The 12,410-nt window shown below is 52.3% G+C and overlaps 1 protein-coding gene across 1 annotated transcript in view; it reads right to left on the bottom strand.

The window, feature by feature from the left end:
• Positions 1-507: 507 nt before the first annotated feature.
• Positions 508-12,410, bottom strand: part of TMEM53 (transmembrane protein 53) — a 27,655-nt gene continuing 15,752 nt past the window's right edge. The window contains exons 2-3 of the mRNA XM_059374529.1: positions 6,917-7,038; positions 508-2,029 (exon numbers count right to left, since the gene is read on the bottom strand). Of these exons, the coding sequence (XP_059230512.1) occupies positions 1,376-2,029; positions 6,917-7,038 (776 nt within the window). The 3' untranslated portion in view covers positions 508-1,375. The remainder of the gene's footprint in view (positions 2,030-6,916; positions 7,039-12,410) is intronic.

Consider the following 12,410-nt stretch of genomic DNA (forward strand, 5'->3'; position numbering starts at 1 on the left):
AGAGCAGCCCCAGCAATGGCTAAGGTTTCAGAAAAATGGGTAATGCCCAGTCCCATCAGGCTGGCTCCTTTCAGGTCTCAACTCTCCCCTCTCTTTGCCTTGGACCCCATAGGTCCCTGATCGCTGGTTACTCTCAACCCAGGTCGGCGGGGAGGGTGCATATGCTCTCTAATAGGCCACATTAACCCTGAGTGAGAGCCTGAAGCCTACTCAGCTGTGGTATCCTTAAGCTTGGTCTTATGGCCCAGGCAGCACTGCCACCTGTTGGCCGTGGCTAGGAATGCAACCACACAGCATAGAGGATCAGTGGCCATGGTCCCAAGAGATTACAGAGGGCGGGCAAGATGCAGACTGAGCTCGGCTCTGGAGCCAGAGGGGCTGTCAGTCCTGAGAATATCAAGCGTCAGCTCCCACCCTGAGCCTGGCCAGCCATCTCCTTCACTGCCTGTCAAACTTACAAAGCCCATCCCTGTCCCCCACCCAAGTCCCTTGAATGTCACAGTGAGCTCATTCAGTCAGCATGTTTATTGAATACCTACTATGTGCCAGCATTGTGCAACAGGGACTTAAAGAACAGGAGAAGGTAGAGAACTCGGGCTGAAGCCACCTCTCCAGCCTGGAGATGATCCAAGTGAGTCTCTTAAGGAGATGAAGGAGTCCTCGCCCCGGCCCTGGTCTCCAGGGCTACCAACTTAGCTTGTCCCAGGTCCTATATGGCACCACTGTCTTCCTACTCCTCACTCCAGCTGCCTGTCAGACACCCTGCAGCCTTCCTGGACCAATATCTTCCCAGCAAAGCGTTGTGGATCCCGGCAGGCCTACCACCTGCACGTCATCAGCTCCCCTCTCTCCAGCGGTGAGGTGAGAGAAGTCTCTCTACATCAACTACTAAGTGGGGTCTATGCGGATGTCGCGTCATGCTGTGGGGCTTGGGAGCAGAAATCCTAGTCCCCTGCACCAGCCTGACCCTGTCCTCTGGCACCACTACTCAAAGCTCACCTGCCTTTCAAGAAGTTAAGGATCAAAGCTGGGACTCCTCAACAGCCCCACCTTCCCCACTCTGTGGGCCCTACCTGGCCTAAGAGCTCCAGGCATCCACAGCCTGACCCATGCCTGTCCAAACATAGCCAGGGCAAGATTCCCACAGAAACCTGTCCAGACACTCCCACCCCTAGGATCCTGGAAGAAACCATTCCTGGGGCAGAGGCTGCTGGGATTCAGTGGGAGTTCTCTCCTCGTGGGACCACAGAGTCCCAGAGGGCTGTCATGAAGCTGAAGCAGGAGAGGACCCCGCCACCCACGGACAGAGGTTGTGGGGAGGTGTGGGGCGTTTATTTCTGGAGCAGAGAGGAGTTGGGTGAGTGGAGCAAGGAGCTCAGCAGTGGACACAGCTGCGCATGAAGTCTACGCAGAGGCTGGTGTAGTAAGTAGGGTAATCACGGAGGTGGCTGACATGCGCAGATGACACAAAGTCCACGGAGCGCACGAGGACCTGGTGCGCCAGGCGTGCCTCCACCATGCGTTCCACGTCCCTGGCCAGGACCACCTCGTCGGCCCTGGAGTAGAGGTAGAGCTCAGGCCAGCGAGAGGCCGCATCAAGTAGCCTGTCATAGAAGTGGGTATGGAAGAGGGCTGTGAGGGGGGCGAGCAGGACGTGGAACAGGACTGCCACCAGGGCGAAGGCTGCCAGGAGCAGCAGGCGCAGCACAGCAGGCCGGTGCTCCAGGATGGCCGCCAGGGCCCGAAGAGCCCCCAGCAGGTTGCTGTCACCAGGGCCGCTGTCAAAGATGGTGCCCACCACACGCAGGTGGCAGAAGCGCCGATGGGTCTGCAGGAGCTCCAGCACATATCGGTAGAGCATGACGCCGGCATTGCTGAAGACATGGAAGAGCAGGGGCTCCTTCTCCACCTCATAATCAAAGAGGAGCTCAAGCAGCTTCTGGGCCAAAACACGAAGTGAAGGGATGCCCAGGGACTCGGAGAAGAAGACCATGTGCCATGGGGCTGTGTATCTGATCACGATGCAGCCCTGGGGAGAGGAGAGAGGCCAGGTCGGTCCTCAGGGATAGGGGTAGGTTGTGGGTGGGGGAGGGGGAAGTCCAAGCTAGGGTCAGAGATGTCCCGCAGCTCTGACTGCCGGCGGCCCATAAGCCTACGGGTGCTCCAAGCACCAGCTCACCGCTCACAGACACTGGGGCCTTCCAGAGTGCAAGGTACAATCGAGGCCCAGTTGTGGAATAATCACTTCATGCTGGCTACAGCCACTCAGCCTGGCACGGTCTGTAAGGCCGGGAGCCATCTCTGGCCCGTGCCCTGTCTCTCTCCCACCTTCCCCCTTGCACCTCATCTGCTCAACTCTGGCATATTTAAGGCCTTACTGCTTGGCCATACCTGGCTGCAGTGACTCTGCTCTGCGCCATCCCCACCCTCCCAGGCACAAGGAGCTGCCCCCATAAAATCCGACACAAGATGCAGCCTGCATGCCCCAGCCTTGACCACCAGAGGCCACTCGTGAGCTGGACCCACATCAAGTGCTCTCTGGCACAGGGGCCTGGCACCCCAATTTCTCTGGTTCTAAGGCCTGGGATCGCTCCTCCCACTCGCCTTGAAATTCCAAATATGATAAACACTGTTATTCCTCAAATTCTAAAATCTGAGCCAATTTCATGTACCCCTTCATGCCTGGGTCAAGCATGCCTCAAAATTTCCAGACAGATCCTCTCCTATGTCAGTTAGAAAAGGCAGCCAAAATAAGTCAATCGGAGAAAGACAACTATCATATGATCTCCCTGATATGAGGAAGTGGAGATGCAACATGGGGGAGTTAAAGGGATAGGAGAAGAATAAATGAAACAAGATGGGATTGGGAGGGAGACAAACCAAAAGAGATTTTTTTTTTTTTTTTTTTAACCATAAGTGACTCTTAATCTCACAAAACAAACTGAGGGTTGCTGAGGGGAGGAGGGTTGGGAGGGGGCGGTGGGGTTATGGACATTGGGGAGGGTATGTGCTATGGTGAGTGCTGTGACGTGTGTAAATCTGGTGATTCACAGACCTGTACCCCTGGGGATAAAAATACATTATATGTTTATTAAAAAAAAAAAAGAAAAGGCAGCCAATGCCATTGCCTAAATGCTAATCCCCTCTCACTGTCCTGCTCAAGAGATAGAGGGCCCTCTATCAGTGGAATCTGAGTTAGGTGGGCTCTGGGGTCACACAGGTCTGGCTTTGATTCCTGGCACCACTGTTAACAGTAGGGGCGAAAAGCAAATTGCGTCACCATCCTGGGCCTGTACCTTCAACTGTAAACTGGAATAACGTCCACCTTGTGGGCTATGGTGAAGACCAAATGAAAACACACACCTCAAGTGCCCCATACAGCACCCTGCACAAAGTCAACCAACAGCAGCAGCCATCAGTGGCGGCAAGAGTAATAACGAGAACAGCCTTGAGTGACGCAGAGCGAAACCAAATGGTCAGCTAACATAACCCTGCCGTCAGCCCCCTCACTGCACCCCTGTCCCTGACTCCAGTCTGACACCTGTCCCCAACTCCTCCTGGCACTATTCTCACTGGGGCCCTGGCGTGCCGAAGCCCCCCTCCCCAGACTCTGCAGAGGGGCCAGTGATGCCACCTGGCCAGTCAGGATCTGGGGAGAGTTAATAAAATGCTCTGTTCACACTTCCCAGTGGGACTTGAAATATCTTCGCCCCAACCCTCCCCAACCAAGACACAGCATTTCCCACAAATGCAAACACACTCCCACATCACACGGCCGTACACGCAACTCCAAGAACCCAGCAAAAGCCCACCCATTTCGTATGCCACGGACACAGAGGCATGTGGCACCCACCACTCACTCGTGCACCCGCCACACCATATGTAAGTACACAACAAAGCCACAGCCGACAAGACACACCTACGTGCACACATACCACTGGCAGGTAAACAGTGACATGCTACACTCTCTTCAAGAATACACACACACACATACACACACACACAAACACACACACACTCTTGACCGGGAGCATTCACATGGAGACATAAACAGCAATTCCTGTCAACACGCCATCTATGAGGATATAACACGGTGTGTGCCCTCCAACCCCGCGTCACCTATGAGGGCACATGCGGAACATACCCTCTGCGGCCCCAGCACTCCCAGGGAAGGGCACATGTGTACCCAGCTTCCCTGTGCCCGCAGGTCTGGGCCTCATGTTGAGATTTCCCAGGTGCCCACATCTCTGCTGCCACCTCCCCAGTCAGATGCTCCTAGAAGTCTCTGCAGGTCACATCCCAGTTTCTCCCCCACCCCCCAGCCAAGCGGATCTCCATCTCTGGGCACACTGGAACCCGCAGTCCTGCCGTGGGTCTTTGCCTCCCTCTCCTGTATTTTCAGTCTCCTCCTCTATCTCTCTCAATTCCTGACAAACCAATATCATTTAAAAAAAAATTTTTAAAGCCTCAGGGCACCCAGATGGCACAGTCGGTTAAGCATCCGACTCTTGATTTTGGCTCAGGTTGTGATCTCAAGGTCCCGAAACAGCCTCACAACTAGAGCTCTGCACTCAGCAGGGAGTCTGCTTAAGACTCGCCCTCCTCTCCCTCTGCCCCTTCCCCTTCCACCCCCCACATGCACACTGTCTCTCAAATAAAATTATTTTTTAAGAAGTCTCTGCCATTACACTGTGTTCTCCTCTAACTCTATCCCACGCTCTCGCCACCTTCCAAGACAATCTTTGACACCTGCCCTCTTCACCTGGTCCCCTCCTACTAACTTCCCTGCCCTGTTCTCACCAAGGTCACCCATGCTCTCCCAAACTGGCCAAATCACACAACACCTCTTAGCACCCATCATACTTTCCTTCTAGCATGATTCGGGATCACACACTCCTGGATATATTCTCTGCTAGCCCCATGCTGGGTGTAGAGATAACTTAAAAATAAATCTTAAAAAAATAAATAAATAAAAAGAGCCTTAAGGAACAAAGTAACTAGATCCAATGGGTAATCTAGATTGGATCCTAGTTTGGGCAAATCAGCTATAAAGGACATTTTGGGGACTGTAGAGCATCTGAATATGGACTGCGAACTCAAGGAGAAGAAAACAGATTAAGCACGGTTGAGATCAGGATCTGAGAAAAAGCATGATGCAAAACAGTATTTTGAAAAATTGGAATGCTTAGATGTCTCAGTCGGTTAGGCGTCTGCATTTGGCTCAGATCACGATCCTGGGGTCCTGGGATTAAGTCCCACATCATGCTTCTTGCTCAGCAGGGAGCCTTCTTCTCCCTCTGCCATTCTCCCCTTGCCTGTGCTCTCTCTCTCTCTCACAAATAAATAAAATCTTCTTAAAAAAAGTAAATGGGGCACCTGGGTGGATCAGTCATTAAGCGTCTGCCTTCGGCTTAGGTCATGATCCCAGGGTCCTGGGATTAAGCCCCACAATCCAGCTCCCTGCTCAGCTGCTTGGTTCCACAGGGAGCCTGCTTATCCCTCTGCCCCTCCCCTTTCCTGTGCTCCCTCTCTCTCGCTGTCTGTCTCTGTCAAATAAATAAATAAATAAAATCTTTTTTTTTTTTTTTTAAGTATATTCAATAGATCTTGTTAGGTAAAGAAAAGTTACACACAGAGAAAAGCTGAAAGGATGGGCATGAATGAGTAAAGAGAGGTCATCTCTAGGTGGTAGATCTGGTATTTTTACTTTCTTTTAAATAATCTAGTATCAGGAGTTTGGAGTTGGAACATTTTTTTCTCCACACGCATGCTGTCCTGAACCCCTTCCTTTCCCAGAGGAGCCCTCTGCCAGCCCTGCCAACTCAACCCTGCTGCCTTCCTTGAAATCTAGCCCCACACCCTCCCCCAAAACCCCCCTCCTCTCTTGACATTTGCCCTTTCCTTCGTTCTCTGTTCTGGCCACACTCACCTATTCCTATTCTTCCACCTGCCCTCAGGGGTCTTAGTCCAATGGCGAAGCAGACAAACAAGCCTGGCCCAGTGAGTGGAATTCAGAAGTAGCTGAAACTATGCCCAACGCAAGGCCATTCATAAAAGGCGACACCAAAGGACCAGCCTTGTTGACTGGGGGAAGGCCTCAAGCTCAGAACAACATTTTGCCCCCAACCCTTCTCCCACTCCAGGGCCACACCCCCTTCAGGCCCAGTGCAGATGGTGGTCAGTGGAGGGAGACTGAGGCAAGGGGCTGGGGGCACTGGCTGACCACTGGAGATCCCCACTCCTTCTTGGCCTCGGGCTTCCAGGTGGCAACGAGGGCTGTCCCCACTGGCGTCTCTCTGCTGAGGAGGGCAGGGCCAGGCCAGAAGCCACAGAAGTAAAAGAGGCTTCCAAAATATAACCAGGCCTTCCTAGGGCTCTCTCCAATTGCCGTAAGCTCTACATCCAACTCTTGGGGTAGCCTAAGAAGCCAAAAGACCTCCAGCCTGAATCTCTTTTCCAAGAGGCTCTCCTGCCACGGGAATGTGAAGGTGCCATGTCAACCCCAAGACAGAAACTCACCTGGTCAGAAAATGGAGAATACCCTGGGGGTACTCACTGTGCCCCGCACTCTCAGCCCAGGCTCTTGCTGCCCATCTGGGCAACAACAGACTTGAGGTCTGGGCCGACTCCACAGCTGGGAGCACATCGGGGCTGGGCTGCCCACCAAGGAGTTTGGGGAGGAAGGAAGAGGAAGCAGGTCAGGGGGCTGAAGGAGACAGACCCGGCCACAGAGCTGACAGCAAAGGAGGGATAATCCTGCCAGAGTCCCCATAACCCCAGCGCCTTCCTCACAGGCTGTTCTCTGTACCAGGCCTGTCACATTGGTGCTCAGCAGTCGCTGCAGCCCCTGAGCTCAGAGAGGCCACAGGTGGCAATGCCCCCCGGGGCGTGGTGTCCACAAGCCTGCAGTACTCACCCTTTTGTGGTAGATGGCGCTGTACTTGGCAAGGTTTTTGTCCGTGCAGCCACCCCAGCCCAAGAGAATCACCAAAGGCTGTCGCATCCCCGCCTCCTTCCTGCTTCGGTTGGGGCTGTTCTCTGAAACAGAGACATGAGGGGACTGTCAGCACGAGTGGTGGCACACGGGGTGAGGATGACTGGCCAATCCAGAGCCAATCTAGCTGCAGGCAGGGAAGCAACAGATGCCAGACCTTGGCATATCCTGCCAGTGCCCGCGCCTCGGGTCCCCACAGGGCTCCCTCCTCTATCCCGCCTCAAGTGGCATTTAGGCCTCTCAGGAGGCAATGCAGGGTCACTGGAAAAACCCACATGAGGGCACCTTTCTTTCGTAACTCAAAGACATAGCTCAGGCGAGAAAAGTGAGAACTTCCTCCATGCAATATCACTTTCTAATCCAGAGGTCAGCAAACTACAAGCCATGGGCCAAATGTGGCCCATGCTCTAGTTTTGTATGAACCGCACACTAAAAAGAATAATGGTTTTTATATTTTTAAATGGTTAAAAAAATCAAAAGAACTAATATTTTGTGACACATGAAAGTTATATGAAATTTAAGTTTGATCGTCTACAAGAAAGTTTTATTGGAACACAGCCATGCTCATTCATTTACTTCCTGTGTGTAGCTGCTTTCATGTTAAAACAGCAGAGATGAGTCATGGCAACAGGGACACTACGGTTCGCAAAGCCTAAAATACTTATGGCCCTTTACAGAAAAAGTTTGCCAGCCCTATTCTAATTTCACAAGCAGTTAGAAGAAGGAGATCTTAAAAGGAGAAAAGGATGGGACAGTGCCAAGAGGGAGGTAGAGCAGACAGACTCTGAAGGACCACATTAAACCACCCGCCCTCTCCTGCCAGAGAATAATCATTGCCAATATTTGCCAAGACTTAACACTCATAACAACACTGCAAGGAATATTACTGAAGATGACAACACTGGGGCACAGAGTGGTTAAGTTACTGGCCTAAGGTTATCCAGGAAGTGTACAGCTGGGAATCTGGCCCCTGCTCCCCATCCTAACTAACCCACTTAAGATGTTCTGTGCCACCGGCACTGTCCCCAACTAGAAGCAATGTCTCCTTCAGTGATGTGCCAAGGCACAAGCCAGCTGCTTCCTCCATGGCTACTTTCCCAGAAGCTTCCCTGCAGCCTTGTTTGGTCAAACCTCATCTCATTTCCCCTGCCAAGTAAGGACCCACGCACTCAGGGGGACTTCAGCGCCAGGACTGTTCACTCCTAGTTATCTGCCCTCCCACAAGGGCCAGGGTGTGCCCTTCCCACTACCAAGCCCCTTGTCTCTGCTCAGCGGCCACCTTGAGATTTATGGATGCTGGTGGTGACCTGGCAACAGTAAATTTCAAGGCTAGTTAAGAGGATGGTAAATATAAATCACTAACCTTTGGACAAAAGGAAGACAACAATTTCCTGTGGAAATTAACATGATTGAAAAGTTCAATGTTCCTGCTCTCCAGCAGTGGTGACTCTGGCCTTCAGAGATTAACGGCCTGCCCCCAGGGGCATCCCAGGCTGGGTTGCAACTCAGCCTAGAGCAGGAGCTGCCTGTGCTCCTCAGTGCCAGCACTCCCAGGCTCCCCTGATACCTGCCTGGCCCCAGGGGGAGGGAGACGGTCCCACAGATCTAACTCAGGCCACTCCAAACATTTGCACCACCTTTCCCGGCTTGGTGTCCCCATCCCCTGCTAGGGCAGCTCTTCCGCTGTCCTGGCCCTTCTGGCAGAAAGGCGTCTAGGCCTCCCTGGGCCCTAGCCCACCCTGCTCAGGATGACTGCCCCTGAAGCTTGGGCTGCAGCAGCCTCAGGGGTAGCCATCAACAGCCACCCACTTGGATCTGCCTTTGAACTTCTGAGATCCAGGAACTCGATTCCTGAGACCTGCCCCAGGGAGGCTCTCTGACCTCCGTGCCCATGACTGAGCACAGTCTCCCCTCCCCCAGCCTACAGTGGTCCCCTCCTGGGCCACCACCAAGACATAGCAAAAGACTTCAGCGTTTATCTCCAACCCAGAAAAGGCAGCCAAGGGACGCCACACCCGCTGGCGGCCTCCTGAAGTTAAGGTCAGCCTGCAATGGGCCATGATGGTGCACTCTGGTTGGGGAAGGTTTGAACAGCTTCTGCAGACCCTCTGACCTGCCCCTGGACATGAAACTCCCTTCTGCTCCACCAGGTTTTACAGATGCCCAGGTTTCACCAACTCAGGGAGGAATGACTCTTCCCCAGAGAGGCATTTCCACGAAGAAACTCTCGGAATATGGACACCCTGAACACAACGCCCAGTCCCAGAGCCCAGCCTTTCCGTACTGCTCATCATGGGCGGGAACACGTCCCTCCATTCAAGCCAGGCACTCGAGGCGGCCCCTGAGCTGCAGCTGCTCTTCCTGCCCTTGGAAATCTCCCATTACCCCCACACAATCTCATCCTGGGGCCCCACTCTCTCTACTCATTCCTAACTTCAGCCCTCATCCTCCCACCGGAGCCGTGCTGCCCGCTCTGATTCTAGATTTCAAGTGCTATAACCCGGAAAGTCCAAGATGCTCTGGCAACGAGGCTGAGAGTACTGGCGACTGGGAAGGCCCCCCAGAGGAAGACACACGTGCTGGCTACCCTGGAGGCCCAGTACAAACACACCAGGTGGAGAGAGGCCATGGGTGGGGGCAGGAGGCTCTGGAGATGCTGGGGTTGGTGTAAAGCCCAGCAAGCAGTCCTGGGGGCTCAAAGCCAGGGAGAGGAACGACAGTGGTTTCGAGAGCTGCCGAGAGTGGCACTGGGGTCCCATCCTGCAGGGTCGTTCATGCCATGCGTAGGAGTTGGGATTTTATTCCAAGAGCAAAGGACAATTCTGGAATTGGGAAAGTGGCAGGATCCAATCTGGATTGATTAATGACTTGTAGGATGATTTAATGTCTGTCTCTCCCTTTATCCAGTAGGCTCTGTGAAGGCAGGCGCTGAGCGTGGCATGTTTGTCACTCCATCCCCAGTGCCCAGCCCTGTAGCTGGCCCATTCAGGCACGCAGGAGAAACGTGCTGGAATGAACCTGGGGCTGCCAAGAGAAGGATGGATCCAAGGACAAAGAGCTAGCATTCTTCTTGATACCCACTGCCCTTTCCAGAGTAATACAAGTAATTGTTATGGCCACTGTTATTTATTGCCACATCCAGATCACGATTCCTCCATCCTCTTATAAAAGCCCCTGTTCTTTTGTGCTTATTCCACTGACCAGATCACCTGGTTCCCTCCCGTGGCTGACATCTCAGGGCCTCCGGCTGCTGCCCCTTGGGGATAAGACTTGGGCTCTGGCTCTACCTCTCATTCATGTTCCAGGACTTCCCACGACTCGGTGCAGGCAATCAAATCCATTTCCTAAGCCACCACAAACCTCTTGAAGTCCACATCTCCTTCCAGCTCTTTTCTCCCCCTCTTTCCCCATCACCAAGAAAAACAGCGATGGTAACAGGGACAAGAGCGTTTCGCCTCGAGCACTGTTCTGAGCCCTTTGTGTGTCAATTCACCAAACTTTACACTGATCCCATGAACAATGTACTGTGATTATTCTCATTTTGCTGATGAACAACTTAAGGCACAGAGATAACAGATAACTGGCTCAAGGTCACACAACTAATAACCAGTGAAACTGGAATCCCAAACCAAGTGGTCTCAAGACCAGCTTGTAACCACTGCCCCCAGCCGGCACCCTGGGTAACAAAACCCAAGCCCCCAGGCTGAACCAAGTCTCTACCACCTAAGCTCCAAATGTGTACACATAGCTGTCTTTGCCCATCAATAGATCCACTCTGACCTCTTTCGCTTCCTCCTCCTCCTCAGGGACCCCCCCGCCACGACGGCCAGAGCCCCCATATATGCTTCCTCATTGGGTCCTAAACCATCCTAGGAATTAGGTACTACTGTTCCCATTTCACAGATGAGAAAACTAAAACACAGAGAGAGTAAGCCACTCTCCCCAAGAACATGCAGCCAGGAAGTGGCAGAGCCAGCATCCATCTCTCTGGACCCCGACACCACCCCGCTCCCATCGCCAGCCACCCTGCTCCCATCTCCAGGACCTCGCACGTGCTCCTCACTCCCCAGCCCAGTGTGCCGCCACTCCATGTTTATGCCTGGCTAATGCCCGCTCCACCTGCTGAGTTGGCTCACTGTTCACTTCCAGGAAGCCTCCCCCAAGGGCTCTGGCAACCCCTTTTTATCCCCCACCCCCAATCACCAGACTGGGTTAGACTCCACTGGGATTGGGGAGGAGGCTGCAGTAACACGCAAGGCCAGGGAAGGCAAAGGCCTGAACCCCAACAGCGGAAGACAGGTAGGAAGATGGGGGGAAAGGACAGGGACAAGAGTAGTTTTGGAACATGGATCAAAAATCTCAAAAGCATGCCATCTTTGACATAGCAATTCTAAGAAAGAAAAATGTTTAATCATATGGAAATATTTGATAATACATGAAGCAAACTAGAGACACACACGTAAGAGCTAAAACCTTTAATAAAACCCTTCAAAGAAAACACAGGAGTAAATCTTTGCGGCCTGGCATTAAGCAAAGGTTTCTTGGACATGACAAAAGTTCAAGGACTAAAAGAAAAAAAAAAAGATAAATTGGGACTTTGTCAAAATTCAAAATATTTGTACTTCAGAGGACACCATCAAAAAAGTGAAAGGAACAACCCCCAGAATGGGAGGAGATATTTGTAAATAATATATCTGATAGGGGGTCTGTATCTGGCATATACCAAAAACTTCTCACAATTCAACAATAAAAAGACAACCCGATTAAGATGGGCAAAGGGGGCGCCTGGGTGGCTCAGTGGGTTAAGCCGCTGCCTTCGGCTCAGGTCATGATCCCAGGGTCCTGGGATCGAGTCCCGCATCGGGCTCTCTGCTCGGCAGGGAGCCTGCTTCCTCCTCTCTCTCTCTGCCTGCCTCTCTGCCTACTTGTGATCTCTGTCAAATAAATAAATAAAAATCTTTAAAAAAAAAAAAAAAGATGGGCAAAGGATGTGAATACACATTTCTCCAAAGAAAAGAGACGAATGAACAGCACATGAAAAGATGTTCAACATCACAGTCCTTATGGAAATGAAGATGAAAACTGCAGTGAGGTCCCATGTTATATCCATGAGGATGGCTATAATCAAAAAGTCAGGTAGTAACAAGTGTTGATGAGGGCGTGGAGAGATCAGACCCTCATACACTACGGGTGAGAACACAAAAAGGTACATTTAGAAAGCAGTTCGGCAGTTCCTAAGAAAAAAATTAACCATCAAGTTACCACAGGACCCAAGACGCCTGGATGGCTCAGTCAATTAAGCATCTGCTTTGGCTCAGGGCATGATCCCAAGGTCCCTGGATGGAGTTCCAAAACAGGCTCCCTGCTCAGCGGGGAGCCTGCTTCTCCCTCTGCCTGCTGCTCCCCATGCTTGTGC

Source organism: Mustela nigripes, chromosome 14, assembly GCF_022355385.1.
Source record: "Mustela nigripes isolate SB6536 chromosome 14, MUSNIG.SB6536, whole genome shotgun sequence".
Taxonomy (NCBI): domain Eukaryota; kingdom Metazoa; phylum Chordata; class Mammalia; order Carnivora; family Mustelidae; genus Mustela; species Mustela nigripes.